The 21033-nt window shown below is 42.6% G+C and overlaps 1 protein-coding gene across 2 annotated transcripts in view; it reads right to left on the reverse strand.

Moving 5' to 3' along the window:
- The window catches only part of LOC119128501 (serine/threonine-protein phosphatase 2A 55 kDa regulatory subunit B beta isoform), a 46420-nt gene that overhangs the window by 12116 nt on the left and 13271 nt on the right, over positions 1-21033 (reverse strand). Inside the window, exons 2-5 of one of the 2 annotated variants that reach the window (XM_037260969.1) lie at positions 11117-11300; positions 2553-2650; positions 1880-2045; positions 1096-1208 (exon numbers count right to left, since the gene is read on the reverse strand). In XM_037260969.1, the coding sequence (XP_037116864.1) occupies positions 1096-1208; positions 1880-2045; positions 2553-2650; positions 11117-11186 (447 nt within the window). In that variant the 5' untranslated portion in view covers positions 11187-11300. The remainder of the gene's footprint in view (positions 1-1095; positions 1209-1879; positions 2046-2552; positions 2651-11116; positions 11301-21033) is intronic. The other variant, XM_037260968.1, reaches the window with a different exon arrangement.

Below are 21033 nucleotides of genomic sequence, written 5' to 3' on the forward strand. Positions count from 1 at the left end.
AGGGTAGGGGAGCGAGCGGGTAGAACAAATCGACAGCTTCTTCCCTCCTTTTCTCTTGTCCGACGCTAGCACTGACAGAGAGGCGCGCCACCTCAGCGGGCTGCTGCATCTCCACGGCCGTCACTTCATTTCCATGTCTTTCACTGGCTGTCCAGAGAGACGTGGGCCACATTAACCCACAGACACCCTACGCTGACACTTACACTGTGCTCAGCTGGCCCGTACCACTTCTCAATAAACTTCCTCCTCATAGAAGACTACATGCAAGATTTTGCAGTTTGCTCAATACAGCATCACATCACTTGGAAGTGTATTTGTATATTTTTAAGCACTGTATGCTCATATTTCCCAAATATATGGTATGAAATTCCAGCTACACTCTACCGCCAATGCCTCTGCACATGCAAACAAGATTTCCACAGTCGCAGCCTGTCCTCCATGATCCCCTAGCAAGCCAGACAAAGAGGTACAGACACAGCACTAATCTACAATGACACACACTGTCCTACGTGAGTTCCCTCTCATGATGAGAAAGGCAGCAGGGCAGATTACAAGAGCGGTGGTGAAAAGGTGATTCCTCCATGGTCTTCTTCAATGCACATATCGATCATTCATTTCTTGTCTTTTCACTGTCTGTGACCAGAAAAAGGTAAAGTGTAAAACTAAAAAGTAGGGATAAGATTAGATCAGATCATACTATGTTATAAGAATATGACAGGGAGTCAAGAGTACACAAAGAACCCCCCTGCAAGCACAGAGAGAACATGCAAACTCCACACAGAGCCAAGATCCGAACCCAAACGGTCACAACTGCAGGGCAAATGTGCGAACCACTTGTCCATCATGGCGCCACAAAAGCCAGATCATCAAATAAAGACAATAATGTGGCAAATGGATCAAATTACCCAATATAATTTGCCCTTAATTCTTTGACATTTTGGTGTAGATGTAGAAAGAGTGGATTAACCGGAATGTAGAAATGTCGACTAAAACAAACAAACAAACAAACAAACAAACAAACAAACAAACAAACAAACAAACAAACAAACAAACAAACAAACAGGTGAGCATTCAGATCTTCCCGCACGTGCTTACTCGTAGTGATGTGATGGTGGACGGGTCTCTGATGCGCCCGTCGTCATCCTTTAGGTTGTAGCCCTCTGGCCGTTTGTCTCGTTCACTGATTTTCCACAGCTTCACCGTTTTATCTGAGAAATGAAAAAAAAAAATTGCTTCAAATCACACGGTCGCACGATACAGTCAATCTTGTATCCAAGACGGATGTGCGGGGGTTGGGGAATCCAATCTGGCATGTAGTGCAGGATGATGAATGGTGGCGTGGAATGTGATGTCACTGATAGCAATCTACAAGTTGACGACATCCCCCGCCCTAAAAGAGCCATCTGGTCGCATTCCAATTTTGCATTCCAAACATCAGTTACATCTCATCTTCTCGGTCCAGTGAGGAAGATGGTGGCAGCGCAGCAGTCAGATTGTCCCTGTTTTTTTTGGGTTTTTTCAATATCTGTCATGTATATTGTGTCAGTGCGGCGGTGCTATCGCCGCAGGACCCTCCGCCATCTGCTCCACCCTCCGTCAGCGCTTCCGTAGCAACCATGCATGACGGCCGCAATCTGCAAGATGTCTCCTCCGCTGATGTTGAGGCGCAAGTGCAAAGATGATATGATTTGATGTGCGCGTGTCTCAGTGCACTGCTGTAGTCATGCATGAAACTCTCAATTTAAAGCCTTCTGTCGGTGGCACGCGCTTGACCGAGTGGAACACAAACACGTTCACACCAGCAGGTGAGATCATTTCTGTGACATTAGTGTCACCAACCCTTTTTGTTTTGACTGGAATGTCAGAATCAATGACTGACCATTAGTTGAGAGCAGGAAGTAGGCGGCGTTCTGCTGCGGAAGCCATTTGATCTTGTTGATCTTCTCCTCTATCTCCAAACTCTTCAGGTAGTCAAACTCGGGCTCGTGGCTCTGGAACGTGCTGTAAACGTTGTACTCCCCTCGACGCTGGGGCTGACTTTTACTCTGCAAAGTTGAAAAAACAATATAATAAAAAATTAGATGGACCTTTTTTTTTCTGTAGATTTCAGGTAACTACAAAAACGACATTTTGCAATGATCAATTAGGCTCTGCACTTGATCAAGCTGCAAACAGCAAAACCTCTTTGTGATATAAGATTCATGCAGATCTAGATACCAAATATTATCAACTGCACAATCTAATGAGATCGACGCAAACAAAAAAGAAGTATGCATTTTTTGCAATTGTTCTTTGTTGTTAATAATGCTAAGCAACTTAATGTCATCCAGTTGACATGATCAGTATGTTTTTCGCGTTCCCTTTTTCAAAACAAGTTTTCTGTTTGGGATTAACATACAGTCTTGTTGAAATGAATTTGTATCATTTGAACTGCGCTGATTATTTGACATTCTTTACAAGCACTTTGTGTATGTTTAATATCAGCATCTTGAATTTCAGACATTGCTGTCAAGGTATATCCAAGTACCACGATGACCCGTGTTGCTTCCTACCTCCTGCTCTCTCTGGAAGACAACCACTCTGCCTCCTTTGTCCCCGGTGGCCAACAGCTCCCCCGATGAGTTAAACTCCACTGTTGAGATAATGTCAGCTGCAGCGCAGAGAGAGGGAAGAGAGAAATGTCAGTATGAATGTGCACAGGGCGCATCAGCCTGTAAAACAACAAACGTGTATGAGAGAGTACAGTAATTTTGAAGAACTCGGGCATTAACTCGCAAAGGACATATTCAGACACCCTCAGGCAAAGAGAAAGACTAAGTCAGTCATTGGCTGATATCCTAAAGATTATTTCTGGAATAAGAGCCAAATGGGTTATAAAATGATACTCTTGTGTTTTGGAAAGGATGTTTGCTGTCACACTAATAGGTCTATGCTTTTGCAAGTCCCTGATTTCAGCCCTATTGCAGCTTCATTAAAGAGATATCTAGTAAGATGTGCATCATACCCGTTATGTCCACCTGCACATTTTAATAAGAGTCAATACAAGATTTATTATAGCTTTCGCAGACAAAGGGGACAAGATAGGAGATGAAACTGATTTTTTTGTGAGACTTTTTAATTTGGAGAACTACAAGTGTGCAGTTTGCCCTTTGGGCTGGACAGATTATCGGCATCAAAACTCACTCAGTTTTATGCTATTTCTAACTAGAGTTCATAATTCTACGCCTGCAGGAAAAATAACCCACACCTCACCTTAAGGTACAGTCGCTTTTCCTCTCCTACCACAAGAAAATATTTGTGGTGTGCTGTGATGGTCACACAGCCCAGAGGCTACTTTTGTAAGTGTTGCGCACATTGCACAGCAGAGGCTTCCTCCCTCTTTAATTATTTTTAGTCAGAGGAGAACGCGAGACAAGGGCTATAGTTGTTTGGTATCTCCCCACACCCTCTGTGGACCTGCTTGTGAACAGAAAAGGGGGATGTTGCTATGGAGACCATTTCCATATCAAGCAGCAGTCATAGTGGTTGTGTGTATCATCCGTGCGCGCGCCAACAGCGCTCAGACTTTGTTGCTGATGCGAGCTGAAATTCAGCAAGAGTGCAGAAATAGAGGGAAAATATTCGTATCCAATTTTATGCCAGCGTAGGATTGCTGATGTCCTCGCAAGACACTACCTGCGGACCAGCTTATTATGTGTGTGTGTGTGTGTGCGTGTGTGCGTGCGTGCGCGCGCGCGTGTGTGTGTCCATGTAAATCTGGTCAGCATGATGGAGAGGCTAGTAAGAGACTAGGAAGGATAGCTTCACATGTGCAATATAGTATCTTCATAAATGGTAACGTGCATGGCCTTTTTGAATTGCACGTTTTATTGTTAAAGCCTATTCAGACTAGACTAGACTGGACTAGACTAGACTAGACTAGACTAGACGGGGTAGGAGTAAGACCCCAATCACATTTCAATCAGGAAACTAACATTTTGCAAAATGACCAGCCAGTCAAAGATGTGCTGCACAAGTGGCACACGCCCTAACAAATGCTCCGTCTTTGTGCATCTGAAGGTCGCCACCTAAAACGCACACACACATGCACAAACACACACACATCAAGGTTTTCTTTTCAACCCCTTTAACGCTCTCTCTCACTCCCCCAGTCTTCCCCTGCTCCTCCTCATCATTAACCCATTAAGCCACTGAGGAGAAACAGTAATTGATGAACGCCATTGAACAAGTTTACACACCAATACGTCCTTCAGTCTTTTCATAAAACGAACAGACAGCAAAAGTCAGTGAAGCAGAAACTCAGGATGAAACCACTAAATGACTTTTTTCCCTCTCTGCATGCAAATGTATTCAAAGCAGACAAGATTGATTCTATCTCAGGCACTGATGGAATTCGTACTTGATTGGCTGAATCCTAAAGTTATTTATAACCTTGTCAAATTTTAAATTAAACAGGATTTTTATTTGCTGAATGGCCATATTGTGGCTCCACAGAAAAGTGGGAAAACAATAAAACTGGGTTGTATTTAGATCACTATTTTCACATTTTACTGTAAATTCTGTATATTTTTTATTTTGTTTTTAAAGGACAAATGCTAAGAACATTAGGAGATGTCTAGCAGTTTAGCCCCCCCAACACACACACACCAACTCCACAAATTACTCATAATTTAGCCAAGGACTGACTAATGTCAACTTGTAAACCTTGGCAATATTTTGCAATCATAATCATGATGGATAAATTGCAAGTCAATAAATTCTGATTTGTAATCATCTGTAGGTTTGTGGGAAATTAACAGCATTGGTGATGATTCTGAGCCTCACATATAATTCTATAGTGTACTCACACATCCACACTTGCGTGGTTCATCAGCACACCACAACCAGATTAAGGCTATAAATTGTGTCCAGCCAGGTCTGACATGGGCAGATCAGTGCTTCTGTCTTGACGTAACACACATCCATCACCAGTAATAGCGTCAGCCTGCCGCTGTGACCTGACAAGCCACTATAAATCTCTTCTTGTTTCCATTCATCAGTCTAAAACCTGCCTATGCCGACCATTCGATATGGAATTGCGATTCCTAACTAACTAGATGGAAATATAGATATGTATTATTGATTCTGAAATACAATAAGGAGCCAGGAAAATAAGCAGGGTGCTGGGATATTGAATGTATTTATAGACAGCAGTGTATGCGGCATCCATCAGGCAAACAGAAAAGGACACCACACAGAGAATTGTTTGTGATGGAGAGGAGGGAGGGGGAAGACTGATCCAGTGTGGGTGGAGGCGGCTTGTTGCACTAAGTAGGTCAATGAATGCTCGCACAGATCCTCTCCTTGGTACATACCCAGGTGAAAATAGTCACACCCTGGCTCACATCAAGACAACCCTGAAATCCAGATCAGAGTGGAAGACAAACCGATGTTTGAGCCAGTCTCACCCCGAGAGGCTTTGCTGCTTGAGACACGCAGTCCAAATTGTGCGGCTGCACGAGAAATGATTTTGGTTAAGAGAGCAACATGGAGTTGTGTGAATGCTTTGTTGTAGACGTGGTGAGGGCAGGATTAAACCGCTTGTGTTGAGCTGCCGACGTCAAAGGATCAGACTCGTGGGGAAGATTCACGTCACGCTCTCTTTCCTTTCACTATGACGACCATGCATGTCGTCTTCTTTTCTCTATCAAGGAGCACATGAATGCAAGATACTTCAAAATAGGAAAGCCCCCCCCAAAAGGTTACATTACTTAGAAAATGAACACAATTTTGTGTAAGTTAGCCTGAAAGGTTGCCCCAAAAACCTGTGTTCTACATCATTGCAGCTCAGTTCTACAGGGGATTAAATGTGTTTTGATTTTTAATTTTGGAACATCAATTTGCATGCGAGCATTGAGTCTATCTAGACTGACGCTTGGTTTGAATCATTTAAATCAAATTCTTTTAGAGGATTTTATGATTTTTGCAATGTCGTAATAGGATTCTCTTTCTGCAATACTTTGAATGTTTTATACAGTGCACATGTCTTGTACATTGAAGTCCAAGTGTTGGAGTATACCGCAAACATTAGCAATTAGCAGCTCATTTGCTGCACTTATAATCAAAAGGTAGTGTGTTTTATTGATTTGGTAAATTATCATGGTTAGCGTAGCCCTTCTCATTTGTCATTAAACTTAATTGCAATTATCGACAGCAGTGGTCAACAAATGTTTACAAAATGTTTTAATCTGAGTTGTAAGTAAAGTTATCTCAATGTTTTTCTCCGATTTCAAATTTGCCCTTGAGTTTTCTCTCCGACATCGTTTCAATAATAATAATAATAATAATAATAAGCAGTCAAACAAAAAATTTAAATATCTAAAAAAAATGCTTTGGTACAAAAAAGTAAAGCATCGGTGTCAAACTTTAGGGATCCATAAAGCCATCTCTGATTGAAATTTGTTGTTGACCTGTTTTAAGTGATGTGGAATTGTTTTGGAGCAATGAAACACACACACACACACACACACACACACACACACACACACACACACACACACACACACACACACACACGACTCCTCTATGTATGCTTATTTGAGCTCAAGCCAACGCTGGCATCAAAACAGAAGCTCAGAATATTCAGAGCTTATAACAGCATTATAAGTCCTATTTATCCATTTGTCCATGTTGTACACCACTGATCCTGTTTAAGGATACAGCGGCTGGGACCTTTACCAGCTGACTTAGAAAAAAAGGCAGACCGCACCCTTTTACAAGGCACATTTCTAGCCTGCTGCCTACTGGCAAGTGATCCATAATACCATCAGTGACAATGAAACACTTGGGGAAAAAACTTTTCATTAATTCTCCACATAGTCAATCAAGGAAATGTATTCAAATAATTAAAAAAAAAAACGTTATTTTTTAAAACATTGTATTTGCCATTTTCATGTGACGACACTGAAGAATCGACCCTACTACAATGTCAAGTGGTCAGTGTACTGCTTGTGTAACAGTGTAAATATACTGTCGCCTCAAGAAAACAGGAATTCAACACACAGCTATTGAAGTCTAAGCCACTGGCAACAAAAGTGAGTATAAAAGTGAGAATGATGAAATTATGTTCCAAGTTTCAAAAATTTGTGGCCAGTGGCCACCAATATTCTCCCACACTGCCTTAAAGGCATGGAATATCCTCAAGAGGGGAAAAAATTTGAATTATCGCCTGTACATTTGGAAATGAACCTAAGATTAGAGGTCGACCAGCGTACCAGAACCAATTGTGTTTGGCCTTTAAGATTCCACTCTATCAACACATGCAGCATATCAAGCGTCAATTCATTCATCATTTTTCTGTCAAGAATAAACAGTTGATCACAGCATCCTTTCAGAGGCACGTTACAAAAGAGATCAATTGGAATTTTGAGCAAACCCTGCTGCTAACCCACTGGCGTGGCAACCATACGATTAAGGGCTTTATTCCGCTTTGTGAGCTCCACACAAAGCAAAAGAGCATAAAGCAACTATGTTCACGAGGAGCATGACTCTTTGTAAAAATCTGATGTGAACAAGCTAATTAACCTGGTTTCTCCTCCATCAGCCCCATGAGAGCGAGGCGGCGTCTTTTGTCCTTTCGTGCATGTGTGTGTGTGTGGTGTGGTGTTGTGCATCGCCACGCTCCAGAGAGGGATGGGTGAAATGGGTGTCACTGCCTCATTTCTCCAACTTCATTAACACATGGCAAATGACTGCAGACACAACATAGGACAGACGAAGCCAGTGATAAATGTAGGCACATTTTAAACTCCAAAAGGCTTTCTATCCTTTTTGGATGATTCTGCATGGAAATTTGTGGTGGAATGGAGGGAGGAGTGATGTATTAAGGGGGGGAAACGGGGGCACAGTGAATTTTAATCCACCAACAAAACAAAAGCCGCCTCTCGCTTTCCATCTGAAATCCTTTCATCTCGTCTTCAAGGGCGAAGGAATCAAAGATGAGATGTCTGCAGGAGAGTCGCAAATTGTGTTTCTACATTGACTTAATCACCAGAATAGAAAAGACACAGCAATCTGCTATCTAAAGGTGCTCATGCATTCATCCATTGTTGAGCTCGGAAGGGTCAAACAGTTCAGCCTTCTCGCTAGCAGCACCAAAGCGAACCCATCGCCTAGCTGACCAAGAAACGGGCACAGAACTGAGATAGAAATATATATATTTGCAATTATGTAGCTATGGAGCCTCGGGTACGCTTTCATAAATTCTCATTAAATTTTCATGGAGGTGCAGACTTAATAAGAAGCTAATCAGGGCAAGAAAGCAGCTGCTGGATAAGGAGTGCGACTTGCCCCAACTTCACAGCTTGCCATTAAGACCCCCCCCCCCCCCCCCCCTCATCTGCTCCATACGCACACACACATTATTCGACTGGCACTACATGGCGAGGCGAGGTGTTATGAACGTTTCACGGTGAATAATGGATGGGACCTCGGGGTATGGTGGACTAAGTCTTTTCATGCCGGGGTCCTAAAGTGTAGCCCCCGGCCGTTTGCCTTGGCACAGGCAAGCTGAGCTGCTGCTGCTCTCGCAAGCGGGAGCAATCAAGATTGGGAGCTCTGTGATATGGGGGCTGCCTCAGCATTCAGTGTGATGAAGGCTTCACATCACACAACGCCTTGTAAGCGTATGAATAAGATGCGAAAAAGTGGGGGGCAGGGGAGAGATGGCGGAAAGGATTACGTGTGTCCTACCAAAAGATTTTCAGGTCATTCTTGTGTAAAGGAGCAAAAATCAATACCAAAGTCGACATTAGGCTATACGTCCTGCCTTACAGCGAGGAAGCTATTCAGATCTCTTTTTTTATTTTTTATTACCCTTTTAGGTTGAGACTATTAAATTGATCACTGGTCTGTATTGTCAGGGCATAACATTAAGTTTGCGCGCACATTAACAGGCAGACATGCAGTCATGAATCCAAGAGCCATTTATCCAGTTGTCATTATCCATTGATGTGCCATCTGCAGGTGGCTGCTGCAGGGTCTAGCAAACCAGACCATAATATCATTTTCCTCCATTGAAATAATGCTGATGCTCAGACAGGAGGTGCGTAAAGTGACTGGGAAAGTATAGGTGCTGACATCTCGTCTCATCAGTGTAACTGGCCACAGACTCAGCCAGGCATGGGATTGGTGCAAGGCAAAGGTCAGCGCCATTGACATCATTAAAATGTGACATCATTACAGGCTCTTGCTGCTATGGGCAAGCATAGGGTGTTGAGGGTGGGGGGTTGGAGGGGGTGGCAGTCAAGCTCGCTTACCACTCATCAGAGACTTGTCTGTGTGTGTGTGTCGTGTGTGTGCGCGCGTGTGTGTGTGTGTGTGTGTGTGTGTGTGTGTGTGCGTGCGTGTGTGTTTGCGTGCATCTGTGTGTGGTCTGAATGGGCTAGGCCTGATGGAACATACGTGTGTGTGAATCATGAGGACTGGATGTAGACCCTGACACCTGCTCTTCTTTGGCTGAAGTCTGACTTCATATCACTTAGGGAAAGCAAGGAAAGGACAAATAGACACACGCACACCCACTCGTGATCTATGAGCTGTGACGATCATAAATTAAAGCAATAAAATGAAACAAAAGTAGGCTTGGTGTGTTTGAAAAGCACAGATGGGCCACAGGCTGGGCAACGTTTACAACCTGTGTCCTTTTCATCCACCTTCTTTTGATAAAACAAGGAAAAGCCTGGGACTCATTTGAAGGTGTCAGACGAGATCACCAACTGGAAGAAGCTCCAGTATTTAATCTCGACGCAAACAAAGATATCCATTACGTCCACCCCCAACTTCACACTCTCCTGCTCTGGGTGCATGAGGAATCCCAGTCAGCCAGTACCTCAACTACATTGAAATAAAAATACTGTATTTCAGCCTTTGCCACTCCTGTAGCCTCAGTGTGGCTTATGAGCCACCCTGCAAATCAGCACACGCCCAGCAACAAAATTTATCGTTCAAAAATGCGCCAAAAAACACTTAGGCTGTATCTAAAATGAAAGCCTGGAAAGCCGTGTGTCAAAAAAATTATTATCTAAATTCAAATAAATAAATTAAAATACGATGAGAAATTTGATCGCCTAATAGCCTGTGATTCAGCCCCTACTTTTTAATCCCACGCAATCTACCCACATTTCCATCGCGATTGACCAGGAGATCGCGATTGACGTATTGGGCACCCCTGCTGTAAGCTATACATAAAAAAAACTTCAAAATCACTATTAAAATGATGCATGACATCATGACCCATTTAGTTAATTGCTGCAAGTTATTGTTGTTATTTTACCCATCCCACCTCAGCCATGAAAATGTACAAACCAATCTGCATAATTATGGAGGCAGAGCAAGACGAATGATTTGATGAATGAATGTCTTTAGCTGAAATGTTTTTATGTTGAGCGAGCAGCTTGCCAAAATGATTGGTGGAACATGAGGGAACTATTAAGCATCAAACGGTTAACAGGCAGATAATCAAGAGCCTGATGCGTGGTCATGGAGGATAACACGCACACACAGGAGCAGCAATTATTGGTCTGAAGCAGCAATAACAGCTATTGTTCAATGCTCTTTTAACAGTGTATGTGCTTGCGCATGCGAAGGAAAAAATGAGGGAGTGAGAGTGAGACATTTATTGCTTCCATTTTCTCTGAAATCAAAATGATACAAATGATTCCTCACTCTATTATATCAGCACTGAAGGAAGCAATGGACAAGCTAAAAAACTAGTTCGGACAAATTTAGACTTTTATGTTTTCTTGCTTCATAATATGCGTCATTCTTTATTCAGGATCTTCAACAGCATCAAGTGTTCACAATGGACTCCTTGGAAGATTTATCCCCCTATGCTTAGGCGGTCGTCCACACAGATTACAGCGTGGCTCATCCTAAAATAACCTGACTGCCTGGACAGTACCTTATCATCTCTAATTTTCCCCCAGGCAACTCCCTGATGATGCTTCGTGTGAATGCTACCTTGTGTTATCACATTAGCAGAGTGACTAGACAAATGTAATTGATTTCTTAATTAAAATAAAAATAAAAATAAAAAAGAACCACGCATACGCACTGTGAAGGGCTATTATTGAAATACCTTCTGTTGCATAGTTGTGGTCGCGAAGGAAGCTGCTGTTAATTTTGCGGGTGTCGCTCTCCTCCTCCATTGATAAATCGGCTGCTTGGAGATCCTGACAGCGGCAGACCTCTCTCCCATCCTGGCAAGGTACCGTCAGCAGGCGGGCCGTGGAACCAGCGGGGCGCCTGTCATGGCTCCAGATCTGTGGTGGAACGACTGCGATCAAATAGTCGACTCACTGATCAGGTGATGTTCCCCACGTCAAAACGCATCAAACGGTGCCCGGTGGCGCTTCGAATAATTGTTCCGCAGACTCTTCTTCAATGGAAGTGCTTTTGAAATGTCGTCCTCTGCTTCACGTTAATCGCCATTGAATGATGCGCGACCAAAAAAAAAAAAAAAATGGAGAAAGATCTCAAGTGAAGGTGTTGCGGCGCAGTCATAAATCTCCTTTCCAGGATTTGACTTCAGGTCTCGGATGACTCTGCTGCCACCTCCCAGAGCCAGCAGGGCGGGCGGGATTATGCGCCAACACAGCTAGCTCTCTCCAAGTTCGTCACCCCTACGGTGATTTCGTTACAATTCATCCGAGTCGAAAACGGCCGTCTTGTTCTCATTCACGGACGGAGCTGACTCACTATGCATGCAGCGAAACCCACGCACGTAAGCACGCACTCACGCGCGCGCGCTGCTGCCTCCGCACTTTAGCAGCCCCTCCCATGCAGGCTGGGAGACACGCAGACGCAAACTGCTAATGTGATGCTCTAATATGCTGATGACCACAAGTCACGATAGCGCGTATTAAGCTGACAGCAGCCTTATGTTCTAGTAGCAGGTTGCCTCTTAAACCCTGCTCGACCATTTATAAACCCTTCTGCACGGGCCAACTACTCTCGCTGCACGTTTCTCCAATTGACTGTTAGCTCATGGCATTTGAAATGAACATTCATTAGGGAAACTTGAAGGAAGTGGCGCGGTGGCAGTTTTAGGTCCTAATGTTTTGGGGTGAAATGATCAAATGTCACAGGCACCTTAAGGTGAATGATGATACTGACTTGAACGTCCCTTGGTTTCGTATTCACTTGGTTCGCATAGGGTACAAGCAAGGGAACAAAATGCAACATAAAACTGCTGAGGTTATGTGGGAATATAAAAATGAAAGCTCAACAGTTTAACTCTTCCTTTTAAGAAAATGCACTGTTGGTGATCATTCTTGTAGCAGGAAATGAAGGATGCAGTTAAGTGCAACAGTGACATTTTGAATAAAGTGAATTATTATGACATAAAAACACCACTAATGACATTGGCTCTGGTTCATTAAGCTGTTTAAATTCTGCTTCAAATTGTCTTTGTACTGCCCACGAGCCAGATGGCCTGTACTTTTCTTTACTGATAAGGCGTGTGGCTCGTTACACTTCGTGTCTCTTACCTATGACGTTCTGTGTTAATAATCGCTCATCGAACTTGCAGTTCCACAGCCGCAAATTCACATATTCATCAATGATTTTTTTTCATCTATTTTTGGGGAGCAGGGGTTGGAAGGCAACCTGGGCGTTAATCGTGGGCCATATCCCTGTGAATAGCAGGTGTCCACTGGGCATAATGGCCCCTACATCTACTGACTCTAAAGTTGCATGAAAAATGCCATCACACGAGATCACATGGCTCACACGCCCTCAAAATACGTTTGAGAAGTTTTGAGGTCAAGGTTCTGTGCCAGTTGTCCAGGTGAACACAGACTACACTGAAAAGCTGTTCAAAACAGATACGTCAGCAACAAACCTGATCCTTAAACACAGATGAAACTTTCATTCACCATTTTGCATTCACCATTTTGCAGAAGATGTGAATGCACATGTATTCAGTTTTGATTCAGTCACTAAAATGTTAGTAGCAGCGTGCAAGGCTCTATTGCATAGGTGTCAAACTCAAGGCCCGGGGCCGGATCTGGCCCGCCATGTCATTCCATATGGCCCACAAGATCAAATTAAGTCAACTCCCATGATTCTTGCTCAAATCTGTACCATAATTCTTAATTTGCATGTGCAATAAATAATAACGTTGAGTAATTTGAACTATAACTGGAGAAAATATTAGTTCTGATTTCAAAACTAGTAATCAATCTATTAGTTGTGTATATGTAATAATACGAGACAATTAAACATTTATTTGGTATCACTGTCATGACGGCCCTCTGATGAAAGCCGTAACGACGAAGTGGCCCACGATAAAAAGGATTTTGACACCCCTGCTAGTATTGTTACTTTTTCTAAAGAGACATACTCATATTACGTACGTATTCATTCAGAAAAGAGAACAGAAGCTTTCAGAAAAAGTGCCTGGTAGTGTATTCAAACAAATGTAAGCACAAAAGCTTGCAAAACAGACACAGAAAAACGTGTTTGTTAAGAAAAGAGGATGCAAAAAAAGAAAAACAAAGGAGCCCAGACGCTGATTAATTAGATTAGCAGGGCTGCCGTCTGCAGCTCAAATTCGAAAGATCTCATTTACAGTTTAATAATGTCACTATGCACCCACTACTGGGCGTCCCATAATCTTTGACGGCTCTTTGTGGATGTGAGAGAAGCATTGCATCCCTGCTCTTATCTGCTCATTTAAAGCTAAATCTTTTCGCTTCCACAAAGGGACTAGGTATCACCCCTCGTGCGAGCCTCCCCCCCCAGTACACAGCAGCAGCAGCAGTAGCAGCAGCAATAAAGGGATTGGGGACCCCCCTCTCTTAAATGCATTAGCTCTCTAATCCACAGGACCATTTGCTCATCAGATCCTCTGCTACACCTCTAATGGGAATCTGGCTGTGAGTAAAGGAGGCTTTAAAAAAAAGAGAAAAAAACAGTTCCTTCCAACCTATGCTATTTTACACACCATCAACCTGCACCTTCACTGGAATACATTATCGGGCATTATCCATGCAGGGAATAATAAAAGCTGTTGGAGAATTGGGAGGTTGTGTGCTTCCCTCTCTACTCCCATAATGAAATTTGTGGAAAAACGCTTCCATCCTTGACCTCTCGGATCTGACTGAGTGGTCCGCGGTGTTTCCCGGCTCTATCAATATTTAAACAGGATCTCCAAGGACAATAGGGATACTCTGCCACGGAGAAGTCAGCTGAGTTCCAGTTGAGCTGCGCAAGTGAATGGAATTGAAATCAGTTAGACAATGGCGAAATCACTTGCACAATATGCACACTTATGCACATATATTTCAATCAGATCTCCTCTCATCAATTCCGCCCACCCCCTCGCACTTGTCTCGAGCCGGTTGCAAATGTGACGGCACCAAATGGCCGCCGGACTAAAGGGAAGTGGCTCAGAACAATAACGCTGTTCCTCGTAAATTGGCCCCCTTACATGACCTAACATCGATAACCATTTTCTCATGAAGGACCTCAAGTTCTGCATCCCATGGCTCATTACTCCTTCCCTCACTTTCTCATTGCACTGCACGTCTGCTGGGTAAAGACCTGTGACAGCGCATCTATACGGCACGGCCGCTGTGCTTCACCCTTGCAGGAAATGCTCAGGGGGGCGCACAGGAAAATTGGAAAGCGTGTCCTCAATTCTCCCCGACAAAGTGGGTTAAATTAGATTCTACCGGTCCAAACGTATATAGGGACAATCACAGAGCATGATATTTTAGTCATGCTCAATTGCTTTCCTTGATGGGAGGTAATTGCTTGACTCAGGGATTCGGGTGCAAGGGCGCTGTCTGCATACCAAGCAACATACTGTAGGTGCACATCGTATGTAGGCGTAGGAACATCAGCACTGACAGCCCACATTCACTTAGAATTTCGTCCAGATAAGTGTAGCAAGGCAATTTAAGAACCACAGAGATTGTAGAATCATAACATAGAAAAAGATATGCTTTACTATGCCAATATACAAGCCAAGAGTGTACACTGACTAGTCACTTATTATCATTATTATTATCATTATTATTATCATCATTATTATTATCATTATTATTGTTATTGCACTGGTTGTCCTGTTCAGGATCAAAGATGAGTTGGAATTTATCTCAGGTGGTTGCATGCATGTTTTGGGAATGTGGGAGGAAACTGGACAGGAAGAGCAAGCAAACACCATATAAAAACCTCTGAACTGAGATACAAACCAAGAACCATTAACAATGAGGCAGTCGTGGTCTCTACATTCCACGCTATCCATTCACAATACACCAACAATATGAAAAAATGAGTCTTTAATTAGTCAAACAGCAAGCCTGGAGAAAACCCACTCAACTCCACTATAAAAGCTGCAATTTAACAATTACGCGATGTGTGCTGGGTTAATGCGACTGTTTTGTCCTGCTAAATAACACCACAGCACAACCATAATTGACTGTCTCAGTTCTTTTGTTCACGTGACATTGGCTGTTAGAAAACTATAAACGTCACAAATTTGGAGAGGGTGATAAAAAGGTGGATCCTAGTCCAGGTGTATGAAAATGGACTTATTCTCCAAAACCAAACAAAAAGTGAAACAAAACACTTTGAAACAATCAAACCATGAACCAAAGTCTAAACACAAGTAAAGATTCTTAAGTAACAAAACACACAGTAGGAATAGAACCACCATAACTCTGAACATGACAAGACTGATAGCGGAAACAATAAAGAGACAAAGACAAAAAGAAACCAGGGAACTAAATACAAGCAAGCTGCCAAGACAATGAGGAACAACTGGACAAGACACGGGTGGATGAAGAAGCTGATTCTGAAACACGAGGGACAAGGCGAACACAAAATCCTAATGAGCAAGAAAAAGGAGGCACAGGAAAACAATTCATCTTGACCGAAATAATTCTATATTCTCACTTGAATCAATCTTACTTCCCTATTCATGTTGCTATAATTCTTTTTTTCGGTGACTTCAGTGAGATTGCAATTAACAATAATAAATGCAGCTTTTCTTCAGTAAACATTGACTCAAAACACAGAAGAAATCAGAACAATCAAATCACAAGTCAGAAATAGTGCAAGAGGTTAAGATTTAAAAACTTAAAATACATAAAGCTAATTTGGTATCGCATTTTTTAGTTATTCAACTGTACAATGATCAATGTAAAAACGCTTGTAGTTTTTTGCATGATTACCAGGTGACAGATCTCCTCTGTGTTATCAAACAAATGAGGATGATTATCATTTAGTAGCATGAGATTGGACGAGCAAACATGCACTGCCTTCCATTAACTATGCAACCCACCCTGGCATTAAAAGGAGCTCAACACATGGGGGTAATAGGATTGCCCTGCCAGCCCATCTGTCAGGGGACTGAGCAGCAGCAAAGCCCAGCGACCAAGCACCCTGGCCCGGATCCACCTGCTCAGTCTGTCCTGGCTTTGCACTTTGCTCCGGAGATTTTTACTCAGCATTAAAACCTAACCCTCGGGCGCGCGCTCAGCCAAGTGTGTAAGGAAACATGGGGGAGTTTGTTAGCTTCTAGAGATGATGTGCTGCTGTAGTGTTGTGCTAAGTACAGATGGAGCTGGATGGCAGAGTGTGAGTCGAGGAGGGGGAGGTAAGGAGATCGAGAAGTGAAGAGGAGAAAGATATAAAGGGAGGGGTAGCTAGTTTTGGTATGGGCATTAAATCAAGCCTACAGGCTGTGCCTAAACCAGCAGGCTTTACTCTTGCTGCCATTCCAATTACATCAGCATGTGACTAATGCTCCATTGCTAGGAGTCTTCAGACCAGCAGGATTGGATCCCCCACACCCCCACCACTCTACTTTCCCCTCCCCCCAAATCCCCATCTCCAACTCCCTTGATGGTGAATTAATTGAAAAGAATGCATGTACAATCATTAGCTCAGGATGAATCACTCTGGGACACAATTCATCAAATGCACAGATTGTGTTTTGGGCTTCGTGCACTCACCATGACCAAGAAAATATTAGCAGTAAAATGTAAATTGACAAACAGATTAGCCTAAAGGTGTAAAAGCACACACACACACACACAAACACACACATGCACGCTCACTGTGGATTTGTGGAAATATACACTCAACATCCAGAGTGGAAATGGTGCCACTTAAAGCACAAGAAAAATCATTTCATTGTACCTCTGTGGTTGCTAGGAAACTGCAACTCAATTGGCATTGCAATGCAGTACAACAGCTGTCAACATAATTGGACAATTAACATCTTCAAATGTCTTTATGTTGCTCATATTCATTTCAATAAAGGCCCAAACGTGTCCCAACATGTTTTATACCGGTTGGGTTAATGGGCTGAATATCAAGAACATGTTCTCAGAGGTTTCATCAATCAAATGATCAGCGACCCGTCCAGGGTAAAGGCACAGACAACAGTCAGAAGCATTTAGGTCTCTCAGAACACATGGACGTGCATGTTGTTAAGCATGCTATATTTATCCAATAGCACTTTTATCTCTGGGCGGATGTAAGATAGCCAAGTGGAAAGTGGGTTAAGCAGGTTAAAGACTGAATACAAAGCCACAGCCCCATACATTACATAAATGAACTCCCACACTCACATTCAGAACCATGGACAGTTCTCTTCACTGCAGCAATGAGAAAAGAACCCCCATTTGAACCTTGCCTTGTGATACGACAAAATGTTTTCCAGGTAAAGCTGCCAAAAATTGCTGTTGGCTGATTTTTTGCTTTGACTTGCAAGCAAAAATTTGCCATTTATGTTGGCAGTGAACTTTACTCAAATCGTTTTACATGCATCACTTCGGCAAATCGTAAAAAATTTGTCAAGAAAGAGGCCACCACTCCCAGTTAAGTTGATTGTCCAAATAAACATAAAACAAAGAGAATTGCTAAGTGTTGTGTGTTTAAAACAACGTTGTTTTGCCTTATAAAAGTCAATTCAACTTAATGTATTTAACATTTTAAGCAATGGATCTGTAAAAACAAATGGTGGAGCAACACATGCAGAAAATATACCAATACTCAGACTGTGTGTGTGCGTGTGTGTGTGTGTGTGTGTGTGTGTGTGTGTGTCTGTGTGTGTGCGTGTGTGTGTGTGTGTGTGGGCGCGTGCGCGTGTGTGTGTCTGTGTGTGATGTCATGCTCCTGTCATGCTCCTGAATGACAAAGGACAGCATGCACTCAAGAAGCAAATGTTGTATGGATGGACAGGCGGACGGACGGACAATTGATGGCTAAATAAATAAATAAATAAATGAATAAATAACGTTTTTACAGGGGCGGCTCGGTGGAGCACTGGGTAGCACGTCCGCCTCGCAGTTAGGAGGGTGCGGGTTCGATTCCACCTCCGGCCCTCCCTGTGTGGAGTTTGCATGTTCTCCTCGGGCCCGTGTGGGTTTTCTCCAGGCACTCCGGTTTCCTCTCACATCCCAAAAACATGCTTGGTAGGCTGATTGGCCACTCCAAATTGTCCCTAGGTGTGAGTGCGAGTGCGAATGGTTGTTTGTCTCTGTGTGCCCTGCGATTGGCTCAGGGTGTCCCGCGCCTACTGCCCGATGGCGCTGGGATAGGCTCCAGCACACCCGCGACCCCCGTGAGGACTAAGCGGTACAGAAAATGGATGGATGGACGTTTTTACAGGGAGGAAATGACATAGGGCTAAACAACATCGTTGGCAAGTGAAATTGTTCCCTGATGGAAAACAAAAATCAATCAATACAGTTTGTCGGACATCTGGCGTGTACTGCTGGTTTCCAGCTGTTGAACCAAGATTGAATTAACAGCTAAAAAAATACAACCACCGGCTACCAGAGTGACTAATGATATTCAAACGTTTCTGTGTCGCTGAGAAGGAGGAGCAGCTCTTTTTCTCCGCTCCAAAAAAACATTGTGAACAAACGCATGGGAAACAATGCGATATTATGCGGTTGGTCTTAACCTAGCATTAGGACTTTATTTTTGTTCTAAGTGCAAGTCGGCTACAGAGAGATGTCTAACTGTGTGGAGGCGGGTTAGACTGAGTGTTGATATATTTTAAAAGGTGGGCAAGGTGGCAAATTTGAACACGACTGGTTGGATTCACCCCAATCAAAGTGGCCCCTCTCACTCCCTTTATGTGTGACACACTCGGGCACACTGATAATTCTTGACATTAGAGAAGATTTGCTTAACTCAGGCAGCAGGTCAAAGCAAGCAAAATGTGTTTATAAGGAACAGCAAAAAGACTTCTGCAAGCAGACGAAAATCTGGTCAGCGAAAGTACAGATCCGTGCTGTGAAATGGGGATCGGCTCTCATTATGGAGAAATACAAGGTATTTAAGTTACAATAGGAGGCAAAAAAGTGTCAAAAATATTCACCAAAAAACAAAGGTTAGGGTTAGCAAGTAAAGGCCAGTGCATGTCTATTTAACTTGAATGTATACTTTAATGCACTTTTTTATGGTCTAAAATAACTAATTTTATCAATTTTGTTTGGTCTAAAATAAACTTACATTATTATAATGTTTCAAATAATTGTATTTGTCTAATTTGTTTACATTTAAACATTATCTTGTTTTGTTTCGAAACACAAATGACTGCTTGAGTAACGGTGTTTTTAATTATCACCAAAATAATCGTGATTAATATTTTTTGTAATCAAGCAGCCCTTGTTCAAACCCCTTTTAAAAAAAAAATTATTAATAGTTTTTTTAATGTTCTACTCATAGACAGTGAATGCCTCTGACATCTTACGGGAATGGCGGAATACACCCCATTTATTAGGAGGGTCCAATATTTACAGCCAGTGCAATTTAAGAATGCCCACTAAACTGTCACCAGTTTTGTACATAAAAGAACCCCTAAAAGACAGGGATGTTTCCTTTGGTCTCATTTAGTATTTTCTGGTTGAAGAACAAATCAATATTACAAAAAATGATTTTATCAACTAATGAACGATTGTCTTTTATGTATACAACATGCGGTACTGCTGCTAAAAGTGTGTGTGAGACGCCTGCTGCCACATCCCCTTTTAGTACCAACACGCTGCCATGGAGGTTTTCCCTCCAGCCATTCAGACATGTTCAAACCATTCCCTTGTGACCACTGAGCATGTTTTCAGTGCACCTCGGACCAAGAACTCTCTCCCACTCAAATACAAAAACACACAGCTTTATTACAATAGTCCACAAAGCACTCTGTAAATAAAAAAGGCAAACACTTGCAAGCTTGTCTCATTTAGAGGCTGTAATCTCCAAGAAAATCCCATTTGGCAGAGCAGCTGCCAGCGTGGATCACAGACTGGAGTTTGGGTGCCCACAGGGTGGCAAGCTGTCCAGCCACACTTTTCTCTTTATTAGGGACACATACACACGCACTTGTTTTAATAGAAACATGTCACGGGATCAAAGAAACAGATTCTCATCGGGCAAGGATTTTATTTTTATTGCTTGTGTTATTGATCTGGCATGAGGGATCACGGTGGCAAAGTCACCTCGGGGAGTGGTTATTTGAAACATAGCAGTGTGAGCAGTATTGCTCGCAGCAACGGCCTGTCCATCTGCGTGTTTGTCATCTTGGCTGTTTGTTGACAAAATTGCCTGTTGTACGATAGCTGTCAGGGCACAAGTTAAAAAAGTAAAGGTAATAAATCCTGATCATCGATGACTTGAGCTACAAATTATTCATACTGTCTTCATTTTGATTTGATCTTTATTAATTTGGCCAAACAATCAAAAGGCACAAATAGACAAACAACCAATCATGCTCATATTCAAATTCATGGACAATTTCTTAAAGACTTCACCTAATCCAGGGGTGGGCAAACATCTTGACTCGCGGGCCGAACTGGGTTCTAAATTTGTACCGGAGGGCCGAACCAGGAGCAGATGGATGTAGTGTTTGTGTGAAGTAATATAAGCGACCTGTAAAGGTCATTGCATAAAAGATTTTGGCCTTTAGTAGGTAGTAAAGCATGGATATTCCAAACAGGTTTTTTGAAAACAAATGCATTTATTAACAGCATTAAAAAA

The sequence above is a fragment of the Syngnathus acus genome, chromosome 10 (assembly GCF_901709675.1).
Source record: "Syngnathus acus chromosome 10, fSynAcu1.2, whole genome shotgun sequence".
Lineage (NCBI taxonomy): Eukaryota > Metazoa > Chordata > Actinopteri > Syngnathiformes > Syngnathidae > Syngnathus > Syngnathus acus.